The sequence below is a fragment of the Podarcis pityusensis genome, assembly GCF_964106645.2.
Source record: "Podarcis pityusensis genome assembly, chromosome: 1".
Classification (NCBI taxonomy): domain Eukaryota; kingdom Metazoa; phylum Chordata; class Lepidosauria; order Squamata; family Lacertidae; genus Podarcis; species Podarcis pityusensis.
In genome coordinates, this window is record NC_138028.1 from 35,884,040 (window position 1) to 35,906,715 (window position 22,676).

The 22,676-nt window shown below is 43.4% G+C and overlaps 1 protein-coding gene across 5 annotated transcripts in view; it reads right to left on the reverse strand.

Annotated features, from left to right (window-relative positions):
• The window catches only part of NUBPL (NUBP iron-sulfur cluster assembly factor, mitochondrial), a 60,841-nt gene that overhangs the window by 32,262 nt on the left and 5,903 nt on the right, over nucleotides 1-22,676 (reverse strand). For 2 of the 5 annotated variants that reach the window (XM_080979166.1, XM_080979167.1), the window contains exon 4: nucleotides 7,585-7,675. The exons of 2 other annotated variants lie outside the window; for them this stretch is intronic. In XM_080979166.1, the coding sequence (XP_080835292.1) occupies nucleotides 7,585-7,675 (91 nt within the window). Of the gene's footprint in view, nucleotides 1-7,584; nucleotides 7,676-22,676 lie in introns of those variants that run through there. One more of the 5 variants, XM_080979171.1, reaches the window with a different exon arrangement.

Below are 22,676 nucleotides of genomic sequence, written 5' to 3' on the forward strand. Positions count from 1 at the left end.
GATTGATTAAACACACCAACATCAATGGGTCTTTAGCAAAAGCAAAGACATACTTGTTTGCATTTTTGACTTAAAACCTATGAGTACGTAAGCAAAGTTCACCCACCATGTAAGCTGCAGTGAATGGTTTACTATTAATGTGTCAATGGGGGCTGCTTTGCTTCTTCCAGCACACGGAAGAAGCAAAAACATAATTCCTGACTTAGCATTATATTTGAACTTTGTACTTCGTTTCAGTAGATCATCATGGTTTGTGTGGCTTGACAATTCTATATCATGTTTTCTTGGGTTTCATATGCTTGGGGGAGGGGGATGGAATCTGGAAACCAAACAGACAGGATATGTACAGAAGGCGGAAACTGTGACATACAGCTAGCACTTTATTTCAAGTTACTTCCATAGAGGTTCCCACCACCGCAGAGACAAGCCACTTTTCAGATTTATAAAAAAAAAAGGCTTGCCGTTTCAGCAGTGGGAACTGCAACACCAAACACAACTAAAAGAGATTTGGCATTCCAGTGATGCGGTAATAATAAATAAATAAATAAATAAATAAATAAATAAATAAATAAATAAATAAATTTTATTTATATCCTGCCCTCCCCAGCCGAAGCCGGGTTCAGGGCGGCTAACAACAATAAAATAGTACAACATTCTAAAATCATCCATTATAAAATTAATTCAAATCAAATTGATGGCAACCATTGGGCTAGACTTCTGTGAAGATTGCCAAAGGACGGAGTCAGACTGTGCCCTGACCAAAGGCCTGGTGGAACAGCTCTGTCTTGCAGGCCCTGCGGAAAGATGTCAAATCCCGCAGGGCCCTAGTCTCTTGTGACAGAGCATTCCACCAGATCGGAGCCACAACCGAAAAAGCCCTGGTTCTAGTTGAGGTACCAGCATGGATTGCAGCCTTAGAATTTAAAACAAACCACAGACGTAAAATGTTGCAACAAGTGTAGGACTTAAAAGGTGCATTTTAAAGTGGCTGGTGCCGTTGACAATAGTTCATGATTACAACTATTAATTTCCCTTCTCCAAAATTATATTTCAGTGCATAGTTATTGAGCAGTTACTCCTCCACATCTACTTAAAAATAAGACTGCAGCATGAGCTTACTCAGAAGCTTGGGAATCCGTTGCATCATGAACACCACCTTTTTGTAGAGCTGAAATCTTTCACCACTCAAAATCATCATTATTATCCACCTCCTCACTTTTTCACGATGTCTCATCAGGAAGAGCACAAAAGACTACCACGACAAATGGTATCACTTGCCACAATGCTATTCAGGGGGAGTATTGCAGCATAAACTTTGAACTCTTATTACCTGGCAGCTGCACAGACTATACAGGATGTGAATTCAGGAGATCTGAAGGCCATCTGTGAACAATGTGATTAATCAAATAAAATTTCTACTGAAAGGAAGAAGGTCCTCTGTCCATCACTAGCCCTTTCCCAAACAATTAGGATTTCCATTTATGTGTCCTTGTGCATATTTAATAGCAGCAAATAAATAGTCCAACTATCTATCCCCGTTTACTTGAAACAGTCCCTATTTTCTAGGGACCTGTCCTGAGTCAGCAGCAACGAAATACCAAAACTGCCACATTAGGAGTATGGAGTAGAATCTTACAATCATCTCGTCCAACTCCCTGCAATGCAGGAATCTCAGCTAAAGCATCCATGACAGATGGCCATCCAATCTCTGCTTAAATTGTGCCTAAAGCAAAAAAAAAGTTAGTATAATCAACCAACTGGGAGGCTTTCTTGCTTATTTTTCTCCCCCTTGCCTTATAATCTAATGATAGCAAAAGCATTAAAACAGTTGCTCTAACTATTCTTTCACATTTCTGATTTAATTAAGATTTTTCTTCTTCTCAATGACATAAGGCCCAATTCAAGATGTGCATCACCAGTAATACACCTAGAGGGAAGTGTTCCACATTGCCTCCATCACAGTAAAATTGGGCTGGTCCCGAGGGCTAACTGTGCGGCGAGGTCCGAGTCCAGTCCGAGGTCAAGGGTGCGGTATGGAGGCTGTCTGTCAAAGCTGAAGCTGGGTCCAAGACAGGGAGTCAGGTGAGGTCAGGAACTCTGGCAGAAGAGCAGAACAGGGTACAGGCAGGAATAGTCTACCAACAATGTTGCTCCCACAACCTGGGACTGGGGCTGGCTGGCTTTTATCTGCCCTGAGGCATAAGGTGGCCCCGGTCCACAGGTGACTCACCTCTCCTGGCCTTGAGGCGAGCACTCCTCCTGCGGGAACATAGTTCCCTCCGCCTCTCTGCCCTGAGCCTCTGTAGCTCAGGAGAGGCTGGAGGGTTACCGGACCCAGAGGCAACCTCAGCTTCTCCTGACGGGGCTGAGAGTGGAGCACCTGCAGGCAATGGGTCCTCCATCATCTCAGGAGCCAGAGCAGACTCAGCTTGTGCCAGCACCTGAGGATCCAGCACATTGTGAGGACCCTTCAGGCTCAAGCCCCAACCCCGGCTCAGCTGGTTCTGGAGGCGGGGACTCCTGTGCAGGCTGGGATTCCTCAGGTTCAGCCTCCGAGTCCGAATCCCAGGCCATCACAAAAATGCATGTATCATACACACCTCCCCATGCTTTTGGAAATATTAGTGCTTTAGTCTAACTGTGTTGCCAAGGCCAGTTATTAAAAGACTAAGAAGAACACACAAAATAACACTTGTTACCTATTTTTCATTGTTATGAACAACATGTACAGTACAGAATGCTCAGCAACAAGGTCTATTATAAAGCTCTGAGTGCCTTTAATATCCCATATTGCTGCTAAAATTTACTCATCTATACAACAAATACGTTAAAGGCACAGACATTTCTGTTTGTTGCAGCAAAAACAGTAAAGAATCTTGTGACGTCTTGAAGGCTAAGAAATGTACTATGGCATCAGCTTTCAGGAACTACATGCATCAAATGACGTAGACGCTAGTCCATGAAACCTTACACCATAATAAAATTGTTAGCCTTTAAGGTGCAACAAGGCTGCAGTTCTCTAGGTATGCTTTATGTTTCACTCAGAAATCTTCCCACCTCACAAAAGACAACCTAGCAACCTAGGGAGGAACATAACTGAACTTCTAAACTGTAGTACACATTTTTTTAAAAAAATTAAACAGGATCGGCCTTGAAGTGGTTGTTTTAAAATTGTTTACTCTGTTAAGCATGCCAAAACTTACCTAAGGAAAATGTCGGAAATTGAAAAGGGCAACACTTAAATTTCTACTTAGCTTGCTATAGCCACTGCAAGTGCTTTAGAACAGAACACTGAATTAAGAACTAAATCATTTCCCTACCACCGAGATCAGTTATTTATCATCCGGCACCTCAGTCCTATATTGCTGGCAATCATCCATCTTTGTAAGATAATGAGGCTCCCTCCAGTGAAAGTAAAAGAAAAGAGCCCTCTTTTTGGCCTGATGCCTTGGTGGCGATATGAAGAATCAAACTTTCCTAGCATCTCTTGATCTCACAGGCTAAATCCAAAGAAAAGACAACCATCAACACATGGGGTGACATGAATGTGATACGAGTGTGTACAGATTGTCCATTTTCTGCCTCACAGAACCCCAAATTATTATTTCTTTGGCATGTAAAGCCACAATTTCCAGCTTCTGTGTCACAAACTTCCTTCTGTCCTATTACGCAACAGGTTACTTGCATTGCAGATTATGTGTTTTTACACTAAATAAAATACAGCCACCAACCATATCTGAATTACAATTATGGTGCTTCCAAAGGAGTGTTTTAAAATCAGACAGTACGGCTTTTTCACTTCAGAAAGCAATTCAGTACGTACTGGTCCAAGCTGGGGACAGCTCCATTGACAGTATTTACTACTTTCTGCCTGCAAATTAAACAAACTGCCGCTGTTTAGTCCAGCTACTTTTCTTGCAACTCCAAGACTAAATACTTAATCTCTCCTGAAGATTATTTGAAAAGTTTTCTTAAAAGGAATTGGAATAGTTGAACTAGGACGGTGCTGCTACTAGAAATCAAACAGGGGTAGTCTCGGAGGGAATCTCTCTTTCATTGCTAGGTGCAAAATATGAAAGTTGGACCGTCTATTCCTCCCTAGGGTCCTTCCGGCTCAACTGCTTATTTCTGCTAGTTTCATACTACCACGATATTGGGTACATTTTAGCAGTATCGTTCAAGGAATACGTAGGCTCCCTCCCAACCATCGCTCCCTGTGTCACCTGCAAGCAAAAGTACATAGTATGGACCCAAAAACTACCTCTTTCTGAAGATTCGGAAGGAATCATCTGGCAGCTAAGTAAGCCTGGCATTTAGGGCACAACAAAACATGTAATACCGTATTTTTTGTCCCATAGGACGCTCCGTCCCATAGAACGCACCTAGTTTTTTTGGGGGGGGGGAAATAAAGGGGGGGAAATTCCTTCATTCCCCCCCCAAAACCAGGTGGGGAAACCAAACCAGGTCGGGGAACAGCGGGATGGCGGCGCTGCGCCTCCCCGCTGTCCCCCGAGCTTGTGGGGCTGGCCGATGTCTGCCCGGCACGCGGGGCGCTCTGTTTCAGCGCGCCCTGCGCGCCGGGCGGCAGGCTGCTATCCGCAGCCTAGGGAGCCCTGCGGGAACTCCCGCGGCCTCCCCAGGCTTGCTGATAGCTTCATGAAGCCTGGAGAGCGAGAGGAGTCGGTGCGCACCGACCCCTCTCGCTCTCCAAGCTTCAGCGAAAGCCTGTATTCGCCCCATAGGACGCACACAGATTTCCCCTTCATTTTTGGAGGGGAAAAAGTGCGTCCTATAGGGCAAAAAATATGGTAATTCATTAATGAAAATTTGTGGACTAAGGGGGGGGCTCCCTTGGGGGGGAAGGGAGCTCTAAACTAAACTACTGAGGGCCCTAATCTACATCTTCCAAGATTTTGTGTTCTACACAGATAAAACCAGCCATAACACACACATCCAATGTTAACAGGTAAGAAGATTCAGAAGGTGTGGATTAGCTCCAAAAACCAATTACTTGGTGTTCTTCCTACTCCTATTCATATGCCACGACATTCCCAGGACTTTGGATAACAAATCTTCACATGAAGATGAAACAATATATGTCACTAATGGTCTGAGACATTATTGTAACACTAAGTACGAGCACAGATAATTTTTCTCAGCCATTAAACACTTGTAATGGTCTCTATTATGGTGCCCTGACCACAGGATCTTCCACATCAATATGTATGGTTAGGAAACCAGGTAGGATGTGACACAGATCATTTCACAATTAGTCTTTACAGATCTGGTTTGCATTCCAAGGCTCAACTATTGCATTACCTGGTTCCAAAAGCGGTGCCTAACTCTAGCCACATGCATGCCCTACTGTCCAAGCTACTGAATATTTGTACAGCACACATAATTTGTTTCAGTTATAGGATTTTTATTCTGACAACTATGCCACAATTCATTACTCCAGGTTGCCGGGGAAGGGGGGAGGGGGCAGCACTGCAACTGTACACTGGAAAAGCAGCACAAGCCTCTCTTCATTTCCACACAAATAAGCACTATTTGGGTGCTCTAATCACATGACATCACACAGAAAGGAAGGGCCCTTTGAGGTCCCCACCCTCACAAGTTCGGGAGGCAATGCCTGTGAAGTGGATGGAATCAGTTGTACGCCCATAGGCTCCTCCCATAACTGAGAGCCCCGCACAATCAGAGTTCCAATTAAGGAAGGAGGTGGGAATACATGTATGCAGGTAAGGTAAAGGTAAAGGGACCCCTGACCATTAGGTCCAGTCATGACCGACTCTGGGGTTGCGGCGCTCATCTCGCTTAACTGGCCGAGGGAGCCGGCGTACAGCTTCCGGGTAATGTGGCCAGCATGACGAAGCTACTTCTGGCAAACCAGAGCAGTGCACGGAAACGCCGTTTACCTTCCCACCGGAGCGGTACCTATTTATCTACGTGCACTTTGACGTGCTTTCGAACTGCTAGGTTGGCAGGAGCAGGGACCAAGCAACGGGAGCTCACCCCGTTGCGGGGATTCGAACGGCCGACCTTCTGATCGGCAAGTCCTAGGCTCTGTGGTTTAACCCACAGCGCCACCTGCATCCCTCATGTATGCAGGTTGTTCCCTTTTAAAGACACTGACTAACAATGCAGAGGCCCAGATAGTGTGATCTTTCCAACCACCACCCTGCGAAAAGATAACATGAACTGGACCTCTGTATGATCAGGCAATCAAGTGGCAGGCCGGGCTCGCACTGGAAGCTGCGCAGTGTTCACATTTCCGCATCGCCACAATATTGTAGCACTACCCTAGAATGCATGATAAGGAGCTACACCAGAACTATATCATTTTCGCTTTTTTACTGCAGACAACTTTACTCCATCCTAGCTGTGTCGCCCACACTGAGGAAACTGCATCCCTATTACATACAGTGGTACCTCGGGTTACATACGCTTCAGGTTACAGACTCCGCTAACCCAGAAATAGTACCTCGGGTTAAGAACTTTGCTTCAGGATGAGAACAGAAATCATGCCCCGGCGGTGCGGCGGCAGCAGGAGGCCCCCATTAGCTAAAGTGGTGCTTCAGGTTAAGAACAGTTTCAGGTCAAGTACGTACCTCTGGAACAAATTAAGTATTTAACCTGAGGTACCACTGTACTTTCATTTGTTTTAAAGATTTACGTATCAACCTTCAGCAAAGCTAAATTCCAGGACAATTTACAAACACAGTTAAAATATGGTGTTTTTTTTAAAAAGAAACCAGGATGCTTTCAAATTTAGTGGTAGCTCAGTTTTTGAATGCAATCTGTTCCAGAAGACCGTTTGAGTTCTGAAACGTTCGAAAACCGAAAACTCAATAGCCTACAGCTAGGCCTCAGGATCTTGCACTCAGCGGAAGTCGCGTGGCACGTTCGACTTCTGAGGTGTGTTTGAAAACCGAAGCATTTACTTCTGGGTTTGCAGCATTTAAAAACTGAAATGTTCATCACTGGAGATGTTCAAAAACCAAGGTACCACTATAAATGCATTAAAAGAAGTCTGGAAGGATTAAGACTCACATTTGTTTGGCACCAAAAAGTTAACATGGATGCCTGTTGAGCCTCTCAGGAAGAGATGTTATCACTGAGAATGGCAGCTATTTAGTTGCGACACGTCCTACCTAGGATGATGGAGACACCTGAAGGCAAGGGTCCAAAGATTATCTCAACTCGTGAGCAAGTTGATATGGGAAAACATCCCCAAGTCCTAAGTCATATAGGACTTTAAGAAGTAAGCAGCATCACTTTCAATTGTGCTCAGAAGTATGCCAGAAGTCTGTGAATCTCTGTCAGTGCTGCTATGTATGTTCTCATTAACCAGCACAAGGCAACACCCTGAAAACTGGATTTCGAACTACAGTTTTCAAACAGTGGTCAAAGGCAATGTAAGTCTATTAATGTTACCATGGCATAGTTATCTATGGTCATTTGGCACGATAGGAAGGAGCATCTTTCCCTACTCTCACCACCAAAAATAATCACTGCCTCTCAAGATTTCCTTGTAACATTGGGGAGGGAAGGGGAGAAAGAGTAAGATCCATTCAAACTTACTTGGCGTCACTTCTGGACTTCCTTTCAAATTCATCATCTTTGGGATGGAAGGCCCATACACATCTGCATCAAGCAAACCAACTGCTTTTGTCTGTGGAAGGAAAACACACAGCCACATCATTCTTAATGGAAAAAGTTATGTGCAACAGTTGTAAGCGAACGTTAATTTCAGCTCTAATTTAACTTTTGTAACTTATTAACTAGTGGTGCTTTAAATCTAGAAAGAACTGCACTCAATTACCCTACTCAGCAAGGGAGATACATGCACAGCCAGAAGATGTGCTTAAATGGAAGTATAGGAAGTGGAAGCACATTCCCACCTGGATCCAATGGTTACCAGGTGTAACTAAAGCTGGACTAGTGTCACTGATACAAGATTATGTTGAGACTTAAGTTTAAGAGTAAAATAAAAACTAAGAGGGGTCTCTCGGCATAAATGGAAGATATTAATAAAAAGATTCAGAAAAGGATGGATTATTACTTCTTTCGCAGGGTAGCTGCCATATTAGTCTGCTGGAGAAGGGCCATGGCTCAGTGGTAGAGCATATCCCTTGCAAGCAGAGAGACACAGGTTCAATCCCTGGTATCTCCAGGTAAGGCTGGGAGAGACCTCTGTCTGTAACCCTGGAGAGCTGCTGTAAAGCACTGTAGACAATACTACAATACTCTTTTGGTGGACCAAAAGAGCTGATGCAGTATGTTTATTCGTTTATTAGATTTCTATATGCCCTTCATCCAAGGATCACAGGGCGGTTTACAATATAAAAACCAAAAATATATAACATGGAAACAAACAAAAACAATACCACCACCCCCAAACAGTTTAAAAGGCCATAGGTAAAGGTAAAGGGACCCCTGACCGTTAGGTCCAGTCGCAAACGACTCTGGGGTTGTGGCGCTCATCTCGCTTTACTGGCCGAGGGAGCCGGCATACAGCTTCCAGGTCATGTGGCCAGCATGACTAAGCCACTTCTGGAGAACCAGAGCGGCGCACAGAAACGCCGTTTACCTTCCCGCTGGAGCGGTACCTATTTATCTACCTGCACTTTGACGTGCTTTCGAACTGCTAGGTTGGCAGGAGCAGGGACCGAGCAACGGGAGCTCACCCCATCATGGGGATTCGAACCGCCAACCTTCTGATCGGCAAGCCCTAGATTCTGTGGTTTAAGAGCGCCACCTGCATCCCACTTTAAAAGGCAATAGGTTGTTTAATTAGCCAAAGGCCTACGAGAAGAAGAATGTTTTTGCCTGGTGCCTAAAATATGTAACGAAGGCACCTGGTGAGTCTCCCTGGGGAAAGCATTACACAAGCGGGGGCTACCACAGAAAAGGCCTGTTTTAGTGTTGCTGCCCTTTGACCTCTTGCCGAGGAGGCACACAAAGAAGGGCCTCAGATGATGATTACAGAGTCTGGATCAGTTCATATGGGAGAGACGGTCCTTGAGAGAGCTTCTTATGTTCCTACATAGCAAGTAAGTCCATAGCATCAATAAGCTTTGTGGCATAAAGTTTTCTAGACTAGAGTCTAGCTTAAGAACTGCATGAAGGAATATTACACGTTGTACGGTGGTACGTACACATTCACACATACACACATGATAGTAGAAGAGGAGGAGGAGGAAAGTTGGTCTTATGTCATTTGTCACAGATGACATACTAGCATGGTGTGGGAGAGCCCTATTCAACTATGTATCAAAACTATGCCCTATTCAACAGTATCAAAATGTGCTATTGAATTCAAACCCATCAGCTTCCTGATGCTACAATATAGTAGCCACATTTCAACTAACCCTTTTAGGTGAAATATAGTGACTATACTTCAAACTCATCTTTATCAAGATACTTTGTAGTGCCTTCTTCATCTGTAATATCGAGGGTACCAAACACAGAGGGTCTTTTCAGGGGTGGCCCCCTGGTTGTGAACATTATCCCCAGAGAGATCCACTTGGTGCTTATAGTGACATTTTTCAGCAGAAGGTGAAAACTTCTCTGTTTACCACCTAGCCTTTTAAACATCTTTATACAAATTTAATATCTTAAAGTCAATATTACTAATTGTTTAGTCTCTACTTTGGCAGCATTTGAGCATTTTATTTTAACTTCCATGGAATTACTGTAGCGCTTTCAATAGTGGGGTGTGTGTGTGTGTGTGTGTGTGAGAGAGAGAGAGAGAGAGAGAGAGAGAGAGAGAGAGATTTTATACGCCGGTTTTGTTTTATCTGATCCAGTATTTTATTGTATTGATTTTTGCTGTGTGTTGCCTAAAGGGACTAGAATAATAGGCAGCTGATAAATACAAACAACACATAAGAAAACAGATATTGCTTTCATGCTGAAATGTAGCCAGTTCTGTATCCAGGCTACAAAAGAATTTGCAGACCAGAATAGACAAGGCATTATCTTCTCTGTAGCATTTGGCACAGTTTACTAGCTTTAGGTTTGTCTTAGCAAGTTATTTCCTTACCCTGCAGGGACAGCACACGTTAGCAGTTCAAGACCTCTATTTGCAGCACTACTTCCCAGTGAATGCTGGGCTATTCTGTTAAGGTCTCCCCTTCCAACTTCACACTTCTGCAAGGTTTTTTAAAAGAGATAGCCACCAGGATGATAGAGCATAATTGCTCTCAACTACTACATACGGCTGGACAGAAGGCAAGAAATTGAAGAAGGTTTGGTGTTAAAACATTAGAAATGCTTTCGAGCTGTAAAAGAATTGCTCAGCAATGGAGAAAAATTTGCTTTGGAAACCTGTGAATGATTTTCCTTGGATGTTTAAGAGAAGATGAACTGAAATCGCTAATTATTTCTGGCAGCATTTAACCAGAATGGCATTTAGACTTGGCACTGGAGATGGTTGAGATCCTGAAAAAAACTAAACCCAGTTCTGGACTCCAGAATGAGTTGGATTCCAACTTAAGCTACTATTACATGGCTGGAGGAAGATGGGTTTTCTTCCCACCACGACCTACACAACGCCCTACACAATTCCCCACCAATGGTCAGGGGATGGTGCTGAATGGGGCAGGCTGAGGGAGAATGACTCTGTCCAATTTGCAGGGTTGCTGCCCTTCCACCTGAGCAACCTTTGCACAATAAATAAAAAGAAGAAGAAGAAGAAGAAGAAGAAGACGACGACGACATTGTTGTTATTATTACTTATACCCCGCCCATCTGGCCAGGTCTCCCAAGCCATTCTGGGCGGCTCCCAAAAGCACAATAAAACATGAAACATTAAAAACTTCCCTAAACAGGGCTGCCTTCAGGTGTCTTCTAAAAGTCATCTAAAATGGCACAACAGTCCATGCCATTCAGCAGCTACTGCAACACTTCTTTGCCCCCGCCTTGACACCTGAGATGCATACCGTATTTTTCGCCCTATAGGACGCACTTTTTCCCCTCCAAAAATGAAGGGGAAATCTGGGTGCGTCCTATGGGGCGAATGCAGGCTTTCGCTGAAGCTTGGAGAGCGAGAGGGGTCGGTGCGCACCGACCCCTCTTGCTCTCCAGGCTTCAGGAAGACATCCGCAGCCTAGGCAGCCCTGCGGGAGTTCCCGCAGGGCTGTCTAGGCTGCAGATAGCAGCCTGCCACCCGGCGCGAGGGGCGCCCTGAAGCAGAGCACCCCTCGCGCCGGGCAGACATCTGCAGAGTGGGGAGCCCTGCAGGAGTTCCCCCCAGGGCTCCCCACGCTGTGGATAGCAGCCTGCCGCCCGGCGCGAGGAGCACCCTGAAGCAGAGCGCCCCTCGCACCGGGCAGACATCGGCCAGCCCCACAAGCTCGGGGGACAGCAGGGAGGCGCAGCGCCGCCATCCCGCTGTTCCTCAACCTGGTTCGGTTTCCCCAACCTGGTTTTGGGGGGGAAATAAAGGGAATTTTTTTCCCCTTTATTTCCCCCCCAAAAAACTAGGTGCGTCCTATGGGACGGAGTGTCCTATGGGACGAAAAATACGGTAATTCTTGGAACCAACCTTACTTCTGTGATTGCAAGTTGTTTTTAAACCACTTTTAAACATTGTAGGTTAACTGTTGTAACCCACCCTGCGAGTGGGCAGGAAATAAATTATAACTCCCTTTGGTGAAGCATGTGGGGGTGGGGTGGGGGGTGTCATGAGGTGGAAGGGCAGGGATATAAACTGCTGCCCACTAAGAGAAGCTTAACTGGAAGTCATGCGCCTGCCTTGCCTGAGTTGAAGCATCTTTCTGCTTGTGCAAGAAACTTTTGGATACAAGCCTACCGCTGTTAGCACAGCAGGGTGCTGGCCTAAAGCTATTATTATTAAAAGCTGGTATTTGAAAAGCAGGATTCCGTTATAAGCAATAAATGCTTCTGAACTTAAAAATAGCTGTTCTTATTCAACTTGTACCTTTCTCAACACTGATAATTCAGATACACTAAAATGCACAGTCACACATGAGCTTAGCAATGGGGTTATAGAAGTGGTTTGGGTTATTAAGGAATAACTGATTTTTCATTTATTTAGAGTCCCGCTGAAAATATGGCAGCCCAATCCCCCAGCACGTAAAGCCAACCAAGTCCCAGAACCCTAATCCCCTAACCACCAGAAACCATCATTAGCTCCACTCCCACCCAACACCAAATTCTGAGGTTGACCAGGCCACTATAATCAGCAGTACCAACTTTGCAGCTTGATTCTGCGGCATCTGTCACAAAAGTTGAGTGTTCCATAATCATCATCTGCCTTTATCTGATGCTGTAAATTAACATCGTATTTATGCTTGCTGCTGGCGGGCCACAAATTTCGGATCGACTTGGTAGTTAATAAGGGCCAGGTTTCCTGTTTCCTGTTCAAAAGACTACATTCATCCAGGGCCCACTAATGAGGGGTGGGGTTGGGTTTAGAGGGAGGAGTTGTGGAGAGATGTGGGCACATATGTTTGTAACAAACCCAAACCCATTATACTGATATTGCATCTTGACCCATTTTGAAAGAGGCACTCTCTGCTTCCCCATGATGCCACCATCTTTTAAAGAACCTTCCTTCTACAGTGGCACCTTTTAGAGGCTTTCACCACTGGCTGCCCATGTTAAACTTATGGATGCCATTGTCTAACGTATTGGTGGACCCCTGCATATGATGCTATTTATAAGCAGGAACTGCAGCATCTTCATCTCCAGTACTGTGTATCCAAATATTGGATTGTAAGAGATAATTTTTGCAGTTGTGATTTTTCAAGTTGTATAGCCTTGTTAGGGGTACCTCGTGGGGGGGGGGGCTTGTTTTTCTACTTGTGCAGATTAAGGGTGTGGTTGCTGTGTTTTTGGTGAAATGTCAGACATCCTTAGTTAAGGAAATCTATTACATTACTTTTACATATACAGTGGTGCCCCGCAAGACGAATGCCTCGCAAGACGGAAAACCCGCTAGACGAAAGGGTTTTCCGTTTTTCGATGTGCTTCGCAGGACGAATTTCCCTATGGGCTTGTTTCGCAAGACGAAAATGTCTTGCGAGTCTTGAGATTTTTTTTCGCTCCCCCCCCCTTTTTTCTAAGCCGCTAAGCCGCTAATAGCCTTTTAGCAGCTATGCCGCTAAGCCGCTAAGCCTTTAATAGCCGCTAAACCGCTAATAGCGCTAATCCGCTAAGCCGCTAATAGGGTTGCTTCGCAAGACGAAAAAACCGCTAGACGAAGAGACTCGCGGAACGGATTAATTTCGTCTTGCGAGGCACCACTGTATAGATGTAAAACATTACTACCATTGGGCAAACAGAACCTCAGTCCTTGATAGAGGGTGTTCCTAAAGCTAACAGTAATAGCTCACCACACCACTCTGTCTAGCAATGTAAAAGGTGGCACTGTGGTCTGAACCACAGAGCCTAGGGCTTGCCGATCAGAAGGCTGACGGTTTGAATCCCCATGAGGGGGTGAGCTCCCTGCTCCTGCCAACCTAGCAGTTCGAAAGCACACCAGTGCAAGTAGATAAATAGGTACCACTGTGGAGGGAAGGTAAATGGTGTTTCCGAGCGCTCTGGTTTCCGTCACGGTGTCCTGTTGTGCCAGAAGCGGTTTAGTCATGCTGGCCACATGACCCGGAAAGCTGTCTGTGGACAAACACCGGCTCCCTTGGCCTGAAAGCGAGATGAGCGCCGCAACCCCATAGTCGCCTTTAACTGGACTTAACCGTCCAGGGCTCCTTTACCTTTTACCTTTACCTAACAGTGCAAAACCTTCTTTTTTTAAAAAAAAATAAAGCCACATGCACACCTTATACAGACCCCTGCTCCACTCTAGGCAGCCCTAATACATAATACGGTGAGTCTGTTGCCATTAAGTGTGGCAGGAATATCAGATTTACTAGAATGTAATCTGACCACTTCCAAGGCTTCAGTTCATTGACACCAGGTAACTTCTCAGGGGTTGTATCCTTGATTAATGAGAAGAAAAAGGGACACCACTGCATGTTCAACTTCACATATTAAAATGTCCTGAGCCAGCCTCAAGTCCCATTAGCATTTTCTGCCAATTTATCAACACGCATACAAACACTGTTATCTGACTTATTTCAGTAGCTTGTTATGACAAGCACAGCCTAAGTGCAGACATTAGCTTTTCAGAGAATGGCAGAATAACAGAGTTCTTGTTGGCCATCAATGCACATATTGGGGTGGGAAGAGTCCCTCCCACTATGGTGAGACAGGCTTTCTATTATTTTAAAGAACTAAAAACCTGCAAATCCTGTTTGATCAAAGCCTTAGTGGAATAGAGAGGGGGGAAATGAATGTGTGCTCTGTGAGCAATAATACCTCTATCATGCCATCTTGAAGGCTGTAAAAGAATTAATGTCTGTTCACAGCCATTGCTTAGCATCATCACTGCACATTCCACCAATTCCTTTCTGTGAACTTCTTGATATACATGTCAATTGGGAGACAGTACCATTTTAGGTAATCATGTAGATCAAAGCAAATATCTCATTTAGCACTACTTTTTTTTAAAAAAAATTCATGTTTCTTTATAATGCACAAAGCTATTTAAAAACCCACTGGAGTTACTCTGACAGATTATGCTGTTTCGTGTCTACTGTACGAAAGCTGCAATTTAAGAGATCGGGAAGCCACATTTTCATGCCAGATTTCAAAGACTTCAACACCATTTTCGAACTCCTTTGTTCTCAGACAAAACACATAATTTACCTGATTATGAAGATTCATGACTCATTTCTTTTATCTGCATGCACAGTTAATCAAACCCCTTCAAATAGTCACTCTAATGCTTTATCCCCTAATTACCATTTGAAGGATAAATATTTGGAAAACTGCCTAGCTTGTGCTTAAACCTAAGTAGCACTCTTTTTCCATCTACAGGTTCTCCCATTTTTAACAAACCAAAAGAATACTTGGGAATGGACATGGAAGCAAAGGGGAGAGGCATGAGAAAGCTTTGCAATGACAATGGCAATGCCATCTTTGGACACCACAAACATTCAAAACTTTAAAAAAAATAGTTCACAGTTGTATGCTTTACTCCATCAATGCACATAGATATATAAATAAAAGAACTGTGGTGAAGAACGCACATCAAAACATTTCCAAGTGGCTTTACAAAACTACATATGTAGCCTAGTACAGCAAGAATCAACACAATCGTGAAGCAAGAAGACTTTCAACCATTTTGTGTTTGGCTTTTGAGTTGCAAAGCAGATTGTAAAATGGTTGGTTTTTGCTTTAAAGCAGGGGTCAGCAAACTTTTTCAGCAGGGGGCCAGTCCACTGTCCCTCAGACCTTGTGGGGGGCCAGACTATATTTTGAAAAAAATAATAATGAACAAATTCCTATGCCCCACATATAACCCAGAGATGCATTTTAAATAAAAGGACACATTCTACTCATGTAAAAACCTGCTGATTCCCGGACCATCCGCGGGCCAGATTTAGAAGACGATTGGGCTGGATCCAGCCCCCAGGCCTTAGTTTGCCTACCCATGCTTTAAAGCCTCTCCTACACAGAAGGGCCAAAAGTTCAAAGGAAGGACAGAAGTTTGAGGAGAGGCTTAGCTCAAACAGCTCTGCACAAGAGGGCCTAAGTTCAAACTAAGAACCTGCAATTAAGGGGAAACCAAAATTTAACCAGAAGTCTCCTCTCCTCTTGATTGATTAAAAGTTTGGGAGGGGAGTTGAAAAAACTTGTTAAATCAGTGGTTCCCAAACTACCACCCCCAGCCCATAGACCACTTGAAAATTGCCAGCAGACTTGGCAGACCACATAATAATTTTTCTGCCTTTTGCAGCAATTGTAAAGAGCTGCACTGGAAGCTTATCTCTTACACTGTATTTTATTATAAAAAAATCCTTCCAGTAGCACCTTTAAGACCAACTAAGTTAGTTCTTGGTATGAGCTTTCGTGTGCAAGCACACTTCTTCAGATACACTGAAACAGAAGTTGCCAGATCCTTCTATATAGTGAGAAGGTGGGGAGGGGTATTACTCAGAAGGGTGGTGGGGATGGGAGATTGGCAGATAGCTGGGATGAGCCTGCTGACGACTCTTAACGACTGTAATGGGTCTTACAGGAAAAGGCAAGGGGTGAGAAGGTGAGAAATGGCTTAGTCATGTATAATGGGATAAGAATCCAATGTCTTTGTTCAAACCAGGTTTCTCCATGGTTTTAAGTTTGGTAATGAGTTGCAATTCAGCAGCTTCTCTTTCCAGTCTATTTCTGAAATTCCTTTGTAGTAAAACAGCTACTTTGAGATCTTGTATAGAATGTCCTGGGAGATTAAAGTGTTCTCCTACTGGTTTCTCTGTTTTGTGATTCTTGATGTCAGATTTATGTCCATTTATTCTTTGGCGTAAGGTTTGGCCTGTTTGTCCAATATAGAGAGCTGAAGGACACTGTTGGCATTTGATGCCATACACAATGTTAGATGATGAGCAATTGAATAGTCCCGAGATGGTATGTGTGATGTTGTTGGGGCCAGTAATGGTGTTGTCCGGGTGTATGTGGCAGCAAAGTTGGCATCTGGGTTTATTGCAGGCTCTGGTGCCAGTGTCCGTGTTAAATCTGGTTGTAGTATTATTGTGGGTTAGGAGTTGTTTAAGATTGGGTGGCTGTCTGTAGGCAATGAAAGGTCTTCCTCCCAGAGCTTGAGAAAGAGAACTGTCATTGTCCAGGAGAGGTTGTAGATCTCTGATGATGCGTTGTACTGTTTTAACTTGGGAGCTGTATGTGATGACTAGAGGTGTTCTGTTATTTTCTTTTTTGGGTCTGTCTTGCAGCAAGTTCTCTCTGGGTATAAGTCTGGCTCTGTTGATCTGTTGTCTAACTTCATCTGCTGGGTATTTTAGTTCTGAAAAGGTTTGCTGTAGATCTCTTAGGTGAGAGTCTCTGTCTGTAGAATTGGAACAGATGCGGCTGTAACGTAGTGCCTGGCTATATACAATGGACTGTTTGGTATGTTTGGGATGGTAGCTAGAGGCATGTAGATATGTTTGTCGGTCAGTTGGTTTACGGTATAAGGTGGTGTCCATGCGCCCATCCTGTATTTTTATAGTAGTGTCCAAAAAATGTATTTCTTGCATAGATTGATTCATTGTAAGGTTGATTGTGGGGTGAAAATCATTAAATTTCTGGTGAAAGGTGTCCAGGGTCTGTTGATCATGTGTCCAGATGATAAAAATATCGTCAATGTATCGCAGATACAAGAGAGGTTTGAGTGGGTAGGAGTTTAGGAAACGTTGTTCTAAATCTGCCATGAAGATGTTGGCATACTGTGGGGCCATGCGGGTGCCCATTGCTGTGCCGCTGATCTGAAGGAACAGGTCATCACCGAATTTGAAGTTGTTGTGGGTAAGGACAAATTGGCAGAGTTTGGTGGCAAGGTCCGCTGTGGTTTTATCTGAAATGGTGTTCCTTATAGCTTGTAAACCATCGTTAACACGGACACTGGCACCAGAGCCTGCAATAAACCCAGATGCCAACTTTGCTGCCACATACACCCGGACAACACCATTACTGGCCCCAACAACATCACACATACCATCTCGGGACTATTCAATTGCTCATCATCTAACATTGTGTATGGCATCAAATGCCAACAGTGTCCTTCAGCTCTCTATATTGGACAAACAGGCCAAACCTTACGCCAAAGAATAAATGGACATAAATCTGACATCAAGAATCACAAAACAGAGAAACCAGTAGGAGAACACTTTAATCTCCCAGGACATTCTATACAAGATCTCAAAGTAGCTGTTTTACTACAAAGGAATTTCAGAAATAGACTGGAAAGAGAAGCTGCTGAATTGCAACTCATTACCAAACTTAAAACCATGGAGAAACCTGGTTTGAACAAAGACATTGGATTCTTATCCCATTATACATGACTAAGCCATTTCTCACCTTCTCACCCCTTGCCTTTTCCTGTAAGACCCATTACAGTCGTTAAGAGTCGTCAGCAGGCTCATCCCAGCTATCTGCCAATCTCCCATCCCCACCACCCTTCTGAGTAATACCCCTCCCCACCTTCTCACTATATAGAAGGATCTGGCAACTTCTGTTTCAGTGTATCTGAAGAAGTGTGCTTGCACACGAAAGCTCATACCAAGAACTAACTTAGTTGGTCTTAAAGGTGCTACTGGAAGGATTTTTTTATTTTGATTATGGCAGACCAACACGGCTACCTATCTGCAACTGTATTTTATTGTATTACAATTAGCATTCCGTAGTATTCAAATTTAAATGCAATAAGAAACAAAATAAGCAATAAGAATACAATTAAAAGTCAATATGAATATTCAATACCAGCATGCCGTGGGTCACCTGAGTGAAGCTTGCGGACCACTGCTGATCCACAGACAACAATTTGAGAACCCCTGAGGAAGAACTGAAGAGAGAAAGAGAGCCATGGATTCAAAAAGTTGAAGAGCTCTAACACACTTTAAGAGAGGTGAAGTATTGGAAAGCGCTAGAAGCCAGGATCGGACAACAAACGAATGCAAATTAGTAAATGCTGAATTTATTAGGAAACACTCTTAAATAGGTATATGTGTTTGCCTTTATTAACATTTGCTTTTTTCCGCTCTTACTCAAACCATAAATTACTTTTCCTCCCCTAAAATAATATTCTTAAACTGTTTAGCTTGTTCTACATTTTCTAAAATCTTAAGCACAATTTGCTTTGGAAAAATTTGTTCGGAAGCCTTGTTATTCACTCATTGCCTACGTTGCACTACTGGAAAGAAGTTGGGTCAGTTAAAGTCCAGGTGGCCTTGGTTGTCCATGCTTCGCAACAACCCTCCTAAAGGGCCAATTGTGCTCCCACTGCCATGCGCTCGATGTGATGCTGCACTCAAAGATGGCCTGGAAACTGCAACCAGAGCTGAATACAGCTGCTAGGTTGGTAAGCAGGGCTTCCCAATGGGACATTGTGTAACCAGGCCTGAAATTCAAGGTGTTAGTATGCCAAGGTTTTAATGGTTTGGGACCCAAGTACCTAAGAGTGAGCCTCTCAATATATCAAGATCAAGCATCTCAGGCAAGGCAATCAGTAGGGGAGACCTTTGCAGTAGAGCTTCCCCATTTAGGGAATGCCCTCCTGGTGGGATAAATTTGTCTCCCTCAATATTCAGGAGGAATTTTAAAAAGCAAAACATTTGTGTTCACCCAAGCAAATACACTATTCCTAGCAACCTTTAAATTATAAGCTGTGAGGGTGGTTGACTGTGTTTAGATGTTCTTAGCAATTTTCATTACAATATTTATTTGTTTTTAATTGTATTATTTTGCTGCTTTCTCATTAGCCGCTCATTTGTGTGGAAGTGTGTGGCCGGGGGGGGGGGGGGATATAACTTTGTTTAACAACCCAGTCCCACAAGTCCCTGTGTTCAATGGTTCTTACTTCAAATGTGCATAGGATAGCAACCCAAGATAATAATGTTTTGCTTAATGGAGGTTTTCTGAACCATACTGATGCACTTCCATGGGCTTAAGTAACTAAGGTGTCAAAAGCAGTGAATAATGAGACCTACCCCTTCAAGAAATCAGAAGAATGCTGGTTTGACCTGGTGTTTATTTGTTGTATGGTAAAGCAGTATTGTTCTTCTAGATATAAGTGCTCCAGCTTAGCTCTAGGCATGTATCACTAATTGACAGCCAGAAGATGGATTTGGATACATTGCTTTTGGTGTAGTGCTGATGAGCAACATCTGTATACTGATGCTCATAAGATTTCCACATCCACAGTTCCTAATTCAGATAAGATTTGTGCACAGGAGTGGCTCCAGATAAGGATCTTCTCTAAATAAGGGCAAGAGTGCATGAACAAGGACAGCCATGACCTACAGACAGGATTCATGCCCATAAGTGTCCATTCCTTTGTTGGTATGACTTCATAGGTAAAATCATGAGGCTTAACATACACCAAAACTTAGACCTAACTTTTGATCCTGAAATTTTATCCTTCTTAACTGTATTTGAACTTCATTTGGCAGCCATTTTCACCTATGTTCCCTTTCCTGGATGACTTATTTTTCAAGAATTTAAGATGCTATACAGTGGTACCTCGGGTTACATACACTTCAGGTTACATACGCTTCAGGTTACAGACTCCGCTAACCCAGAAATAGTACCTCGGGTTAAGAACTTTGCTTCAGGATGAGAACAGAAAACGTGTGGCGGTGGCAGCGGGAGGCCCCATTAGCTAAAGTGGTGCTTCAGGTTAAGAACAGTTTCAGGTTAAGAACAGATCTCTGGAACGAATTAAGTACTTAACCCGAGATACCACTGTATTTGAAACCAGCAAAAGGCAAGCAGGTACCACAAGCACAAGGTTATCTAGCGAAGTGTAAGCTAACCAACATGCCGAAGAAAGTTTTTGATCCATCTGCAACTCTGCATTGAGTCTCGCAGATGTGACTATTTAGCATGTTTTTATTCTGCGCCTCCATTTCCTGTTCTTAAAATTGATTCTGTTGCTAATAAAGAGCTGTGTGTGGATTTTTAGAATAAAAAACTTATTTGATGATGTCATGACCAGAGTGCCATAGGAAGGAAAATGGTGAAAAGCACTCCCTCTGCTGGCTACCTCTCTTGTTACAAGTGTTCTTTACTGAAAATGGCCTGGTTTTGCTAGCCGGGCCAATTCTGATTTCCAGATAACTGTTCCTGGTAGTATTCATTCCCTGCTTTCTTGCCCTGCTATTTTGCCTTTTCAGAACATGCTATTTAAATATTCTAAGTGTTCAGAATGGCCTTTCTGCAGACTTCTCTGCCTAGTCTCCATAAATCTCTGAGTTGAGAAGGGCCCAGTTTACTAATACTGTCTGCTTTATAGGCCACTGTAGGGCAAGCTGTGGAATAGTGAATGAATTAGGGCTGCCATATGTCCGGATTTTCATGGACATTACCGGGATTTCAAAGGCAAAATTGACGTCCGAAGGGAATTTCCAAAAGGAGGCACTTTGTCCTGGATCTTAGTTAAAAAAACCGTATTTTTGTAAACTTTGGTTGGTGTATGTCTAACAAAAGCTCAACAACTTTCAGGTTTTCCTAAAGAAAGCAACAATTTTGGGGGTTTCCTTAAAAAAACTCAACAGAGCCTTCAGGCTATGTGTAGGTGTGTGTGCAAGCATGCATTTTGGTGTTAGACTGTATGGAAGTGGATTTGGGACCAGGATGTACGACGTGACAAGAGTACTCCCATCTTCCTCATTGAAATTTGACCTCTCTCTCTCCCAAACCCTCAATGACTGCCATCTCTCACGCAATAGTTTTCCAAAGGCAAAGTATAGGGTTTTTTTACCTGTGCATTTTATACTTTAGGATAAAGGCAATAGGCAACCAACCAAAGATGAATGTCTCATGCAAGATTGTGCTGATTGCACACAGACAAATGAACTGCATACAATCTTCATTGCTGGATACTTGACTCAGCTTTGCTGTAGTTGGCACACATTTATTTAAATTATAAAACTAATTTTCTGCAAGAACCTCAAGGGTACTCTTCTACTGCCACAAATCAAAATGGGAGTGGGGAGGAGGGCTGGCTAGATCACAGCCCTTAGTAAAAAAGAATTTTTAAAACAGGTTGAATGGGTAGTTTTCCTGCACAATGACAGCATAAGCACAATTTCCCAACTGGATTTGGGCCATCCTCAGTCATGCACAGCTGGTGTTTGCTCACTAAAATACAGTGTTCCTAAACAAGCAATCTTGATGTATTATGCCTGGCTTCTATTAATTTGAGTTCTTTCTGCTATAATAAATTGTCTGGGGCAATGCAGCTTTCATACACAGTTGTCCTAATGTGAACGCGAGTGAGCCTGACAGAAAAGCCAAAAGTTCTCCTACAGGGCTCCTGGGGGAGTAGAATTGGCTACTGCCATTTCTGAGGGTTAAAAAGAATCTCCTCTCAAAACTAAAAAAGCAGTTAAGAAGGAGGATAGTTGGGCAAAGCCGATTCGCTTCAGGGGGAAAGCAGCAGAAGTTTAGAAATCTCAGTACAGCCTCAGAGAACTGCACATTCTTGTCGTTAATTAACTAAGCCAGCTGTAATGATTTGGTAACTCAAAGTTGTTACAGATCCAGAGAGCCAGGACTGGACCGAATGCTCTCTTTGCTTTAAGTAATACTTGACATGGATGACCTTGACATTCGTTACTGAATCAGAATCTTCCATCAACTAAATTATTTCATCTGCAGTGAGTAGTCACATACACAAACTCAGAACAGCTCTGGAATCCAAGTACTAAAGTCAGCTCTACCTTTGTAGATTTAAGAAAATCAAACTGAAATAGTGCACACATCCACACTAAAGTACAGCCATGTCTATGTAGCAGGTTTGAAAATCAAGAGATATCCAGTCTACAGATCTTCCTAGTCCACATGTGCACTACGGAAACTATGAACGTACTATTTTTGAAAGCTTCTTATGTTGTTAGTTTAACACACAATTGTCCAACCATGTGCACAAGAAACCATTGTCTGGGTGTGTCTTGCGGGCCCAATGGAACAAAAGATCTTATAACAAAAAAACTGCAATAATTAAGATTAATTCTACATGTACGCACAGCATTAATAAACTAGTCGGTTCTAGGCAAGTTGGAATTTCTAAGCCTAAGACTAGATTTATAGTTCTG